General features: G+C 55.1%; 2 protein-coding genes across 2 annotated transcripts in view; both read left to right on the top strand.

Moving 5' to 3' along the window:
- The first annotated feature begins 166 nt into the window (after positions 1-166).
- On the top strand, positions 167-2,660 carry LOC112105657 (lens fiber membrane intrinsic protein-like). Its single transcript, XM_024198527.1, has 4 exons — positions 167-341; positions 963-1,112; positions 1,810-1,944; positions 2,599-2,660. The coding sequence occupies exons 1-4, from the start codon at positions 167-169 to the stop codon at positions 2,658-2,660; spliced, it is 522 nt and encodes a 173-aa protein (XP_024054295.1).
- Positions 2,661-2,670: 10 nt separating this feature from the next.
- Positions 2,671-5,395, top strand: part of LOC112105656 (protein NKG7) — a 7,552-nt gene continuing 4,827 nt past the window's right edge. Inside the window, exon 1 of the mRNA XM_024198526.1 lies at positions 2,671-2,711. Coding sequence (XP_024054294.1) covers positions 2,671-2,711 — 41 coding nt within the window. The remainder of the gene's footprint in view (positions 2,712-5,395) is intronic.

Raw genomic sequence — 5,395 nt, 5'->3', positions numbered from 1 at the left:
TCCCCTCCCAGAGCCAGGGATAGAACCCAGGAGTCCTGGCTCCCAGCGCCCCCTGCTCTACCCACAAGACCCCACTCCTCTCCCAGAGCTGGGGACAGAACCCAGGAGTCCTGGCTCCCAGCCCCCAACCCTAACCGGTTTTGTGCTGTCTGCAGGCTCAGGCAGGATGTACAGCTTCATGGCAGGGGGTCTTTTCTGCGCCTCGGTTGGGAACATCCTGCTGGTGGTTTGCACAGCCACTGACTACTGGGTGCAGTACCGGCTCCAGGGAGCCTTGGCCCACCAGGGCCTCTGGCGCTACTGTCTGGTGGGCAAGTGCTACATGCAGATGGAGAACATTGGTAAGGACCACTAGGGGGCGCTGTGCTGCAGGGGGCGGGGTGGGGGCTCTCCCCTGGCAGACAGGGCTGGCGCCGATGCCCTAGGGGGCGCTGTGCTGCAGGGGGCGGGGTGGGGGCTCTCCCCTGGCAGTCAGGGCTGGCCCCGATGTCCCAGGGCGGCGCTAGGGGCACTCCCAGAGGCCCTAGCATGTCCTCCAAGAGGCATTCGGCTTCCCTAAATCCTCCCTCGAGCTGAGATTTTCATTTGCTTCCCCTCCTAAATTGCACTGAATTGTGAATTAACCAGCCACTGTGCCCCGCCCCAGAGGTGGCTGCACCTCAGCACCAGGCGAACCAGCCCCGCATGGTGTTATGTGCGGCTGTTCCACAGCTGCCCTGCCCCAGAGGTGGCTGCATCTCCTTAGTGGGCCAACCATCCCTGTGCAGTGTTATGTGTGGCTGTTACGCAGCTCTCCCGCCCCAGAGGCAGCTGCATGTCTGTGCCAGGAGAGCCAGCCCCATGCAGCATTACATGTGGCTGTTCCCCAGCTTCCAGCCCAGAGGTGGCTGCATCTGTGCGCCAGGCGAGCCGTCCCCTTCTAAACAGGAGCGGTTTTGAGTGTTTTCTCCCCGCTGCTCTAGCCTACTGGAACGCCACCCGGGCCTTCATGATCCTCTCTGCCCTGTCCTGCTTCGCTGGCATCATCACGGGGATCTTGTCCTTCGCCCACCGATCCACCTTCGAGAAATTCAACCGGTCGTTCGCTGCTGGGATAATGTTCTTCGTCTCCAGTAAGTGTCTGCCCACTGCCGCAGGGACCCCAGCTGGCCACCAAGACACAAGGAGGAGAGCAGGGTCTAGTGGTTAGAGTGGGGGGAGGGGGCTGGGAGCCAGGACACTTGGGTTCTTTCCCCAGCTCTGGGAGGACAGTGGGGTCTAGTGTTTAGAGACGGGGGGGCGGGGGGCAGTGGGAGCCAGGAAGCCTGGGTTCTCGCCCGGTTCTGGGAGGGGCGCGTGGTGTAGTTACACTTCCCAGGCAGGAGGGCCTGAGAATCAGGACGCCTGAATTCTCTCCCCAGCTCTGGGAGGGGAGTGGGGTCTAGTGGTTACAGTGGTGGGGGGGCTGGGAGGCAGGACTCCTGGGTTCTATCCCAGCTCTGGGAGGGGCGCGGGGTGCAGTGGTTAGAGCAGGGGGAGCGGGGAGGGGCTGGGAGCCAGGACTCCTGGGTTCTATCCCGGCTTTGGGAGGGGAATGGGGTCTGGTGTTTAGAGACGGGGGGCAGTGGGATCCAGGACTCCTGGGTTCTATCCCGGCTTTGGGAGGGGAATGGGGTCTAGTGTTTAGAGACGGGGGGCGGTGGGAGCCAGGACGCCTGGGTTCTCGCCCGGCTCTGGGAGGGGCGCGTGGTGTAGTTACACTTCCCAGGCATGTAGCGGTTTCTCTGGCCTCTTGTCCTGCCATCGGTCTCTCTGCCCCACCCCCTCCAGCGCTCTTCGTCCTGCTGGCCATGGCTGTCTACACCGGAGTCACCGTCAACTTCCTGGGCAAGCGGTTCGGGGACTGGCGCTTCTCCTGGTCTTACATCCTGGGCTGGGTTGCCCTGCTCATGACCTTCTTCGCAGGTACAGGCCCTTCCCCTCTAGGGGGCGCCAGCTCTCATCCAGCCCCGGGGCGGTGGGGGCTGGCAATGGGGCCTTTCCCCTCTGGGGGTGGCAATAGGGCACCTTTCTCCTCATCCAATTCCTTGTTTCACACTCCCTGTCCAGGAATCCCCCGGCTCTGACCGGTAACCTCCTCCCAGAGCTGGGGAGAGAACCCAGGAGTCCTGTCTCCCAGCCCCGCCCTATTCTAACCGCTAGACCCCACTCCCCTCCCAGAGCCGGGGAGAGAACCCAGGAGTCCTGGCTCCCAGCCCCACCCTGCTCTAACCGCTAGACCCCACTCCCCTCCCAGAGAACCCAGGAGTCCTGGCTCTTCCAGAGCTGGGGAGAGAACCCAGGAGTCCTGGCTCCCAGCCACACCCTGCTCTAACCGCTAGACCCCACTCCCCTCCCAGAGCTGGGGAGAGAACCCAGGAGTCCTGGCTCCCAGCCACACCCTGCTCTAACCGCTAGACCCCACTCCCCTCCCAGAGCTGGGGAGAGAATTCAGGAGTCCTGACTCCCAGGCCCTCCTGCTCTAACCACTAGACCCCATTCCCCTCCTGGAGCCAGGGAGAGAACCCTGGAGTCCTGACCCCTCAGTGCTGTTAAACAGCCCCTCTCTCCGCCTCACAGGGATATTTTACATGTGCGCGTATCGGATGCACGATTGCCAGCGCGTGGCTGAGACGCGTTAAACCCTGCACGATGGCGCTGCAGCGAATCGAGACACCTGCATCCCGGGGCGAGTGACACCTCGCCATTCCCCACCCCCAGCCTTCCAGCAACCCACCATGGGACATCCCCGTAGCAAACGCCCTTCGTTCGTTTCATTGGATTCCAGGCCAGCTTCCTCCTTTGGCGCTCGGAGCTGGACATAACCAGAGCCAGCCCCCTGCCCCCAACGCTTTAGAATCAAATCAGACAAAGGGAAGCATCAGTTACCCCACGTTTTACAGTCTGGGGGAAACCGAGGCACGGCGAGATGGACTGACCTGCCCAGTGTCGCACAGGAACACAGCAGCAGTGCTGGGAATTGGAACCCAGGTGTCCTGAGTTCCCGGCGGGACCATCCTTCCTTTAGAACTGGATTTAAAATATCAAGCACCTGTGGCTGACTGAACTTGTGCTGTAGCTTTGATTGATAAGCAGACAGGCCGTAAAGTTAAATTGGCCCCTGGAATTACAACTGCTCAGAAATTTCTCTCTACCTCCGCGCCCCCTGAGTAGCGTTAGCTAAGACAACGTAGCAGCAGGAACCGCAGTTTTAAAGTTTTGTGTCTTTGGCCAGGCAGCTCCGATTTTTGCCTTTAACGAAGTTTTATGCATTGAATTTCCTTGGTTTTTCTTTTCTTTTTTTTTTTAAAGAAAAAGAATAAAGGTCCTTAAAGCGGTTTGTTCCTTTGTTGATTTCTACCCACAAAATCACTAGTCGTGCTTGGAAACCCTTTGTGTGAAGTGCCTCAAACCCTAAAGCGGTTTGTAGTTCAATCCCAACAATGTTTTTTAAACAATTTTTTTTAATTTCCTAGGCTTTTTGATCAAAGGCAGGAAAGATCCTTGAAAGCGACTTACCCTGCCTCAAGTGCCAAAGCGATATTAAACTGTTTTAAATATTTAGAATTAAATTATTATTAATTTGTATTTTCATAGCCTCTGACAGCTCCAGTCATGGACCAAGCCCCCGTCAAGTGAGGCCCTTACTCATGTTAAATTTCCTTTTTTTTTTAATAACAAGTTTTTAAGGCAATTAAGCTGTCTCTAAAGCCAAAAAGGTATTACATATTTGTGCATAAATTATCACCCAGGGTCCCTCTTACTGAATTCCCCCCCCCCTTTGTTTTTTAAGAAAGAAATTATCTTTAGGCTGAACGAAGCTGTCTAAAAACCTGAAGACGCATTAAACCATTTTAAATATTTACGTGAAACAGTTTGAAATCCTCACAACGTTTTTACAATGAAGTGCCTGGAATTCTTATTTTGAAAGAAATCTACCCAGCTATCAAAATGTTTCACAGGAATTTGTGGGTTTTGACGGGGAAAAGACAAATCATTTCATTTTGGCAACGTGGAAGTGTTTCGTTTTGACTTTTACATTCCAAATATGACTTGTACTATTACATAATCTTTAAGCTTGTGTCAATATCATGTATATGACCTTGAATATTTTAATAGACTATTAAAAGTCTAAATGAAAGGAACCGAAACATTTGGCTGGTCCCACGCAGACATTTTTTGGAATTTTCCTTTTGCGGGCAGCGTTCAGGTTTTGACTTTTTGGTCCTATTTAGAACGAGCAAAATTCAAAATGTCAGAATGTCCCACAGAATAGAAATTCAGGCTGCTGACCAGCCCTCTGTTTGAGCTTATGTTCAAATAATCACAAAGTTTTTTGCACTGAATTTCCTAGGTTTTTAGATGTCTATAAAAATATAAATAAAAGCTAAGGAAGGGGAGAATTTTTCAAAAGGTCCTAAGTCACATACGCCCTTTTCCTCTAAAGCTGGCTTTAGAGACAGCTTAATTGCCTTAAAAACTTGTTATTAATGTGGGCACAAGTGCCAAAATACCTGTGAGGATCCAATGGGAGTTAGGAGCCTGCATCCCTTTGGGATTCTAAGCCGCAGGGTCCTCAGTCCCATGAGAATTAGGCACCTCAGGCATTTAGATTGTTTGGAAAATTGTATCCGAGATCTGCGAAGTGAATGAAGCTGTCTCGAAAACGGGGCAGCGAGAGAAACTGATTGAAAGCCGATCGTCCCTCTGCCGAGCGGTAGCAGATGTCCGGCCCTTTCTCGGTCGCTTTCGCCTCGGCGTTCAAACCGGCGCGGCAGAGCTGGCAGTTTGCTTATTGGAAGTTGTTTATTTGCGCCGTATACCCCAGGCCTGGACCAGAAGTGGCCAAAGCAGGCAGCCAAACCCCAGTCAGGAATCCCAGCGCAGCCACCAATGCCCGGGGCCCAGGACTCAACTGGGCCCCGTGACGGCGGAGAGCAAACGCCCCGGCCTTCTGGCGAGAGCTCCCTCCGCAGAGACCTGGCAGCACAGAGACAGACACCGTGGCGGCGTCTCGAGACTGAACGTCAGCGGCACCGAGCTTGGCGGGCTGGGTGCACCCACGCTCCCTAGTGACGCCCCGGGGCAAGCGGGGTCACGTCCCCTAGCCATGCTCCAGCCAAGGCAGGGGGCTGGGTTTGAGGCGCCCGATACACGTCTTACTTGGAAGGTGACACCACTGTTTTATAGGATGTGCCCCCTCCCCCCCAGTGGCCCCACCACGGTGCCACCCTCCAGGCAGGTGCAGATTACGGTCACGCCCAGGGGCGTAAGCGGCTTTGCCAGGCACCGGACCAGACCTTCGCCGTGTAGCCCACGAGCCAGTGGCTCGACGTGTGTGTGTGTGTGTGTGTGTGTGTGTGTGTGTGTGTGTGTG

Source organism: Terrapene carolina, unplaced genomic scaffold, assembly GCF_002925995.2.
Source record: "Terrapene carolina triunguis isolate 2854851 unplaced genomic scaffold, T_m_triunguis-2.0 Scaffold865, whole genome shotgun sequence".
Taxonomy (NCBI): domain Eukaryota; kingdom Metazoa; phylum Chordata; order Testudines; family Emydidae; genus Terrapene; species Terrapene triunguis.
This window is presented reverse-complemented; position numbering and strand designations above follow the sequence as displayed.

Coding starts and splice junctions, on each gene's coding strand:
- LOC112105657 (XM_024198527.1), top strand. CDS start 167: ATGTACAGCTTCATGGCAGGGGGTCTTTTCTGCGCCTCGGTTGGGAAC. Junction 1,113..1,809: donor GATAATGTTCTTCGTCTCCA/GTAAGTGTCTGC, acceptor CACCCCCTCCAG/CGCTCTTCGTCCTGCTGGCC. Junction 1,945..2,598: donor GCTCATGACCTTCTTCGCAG/GTACAGGCCCTT, acceptor TCCGCCTCACAG/GGATATTTTACATGTGCGCG.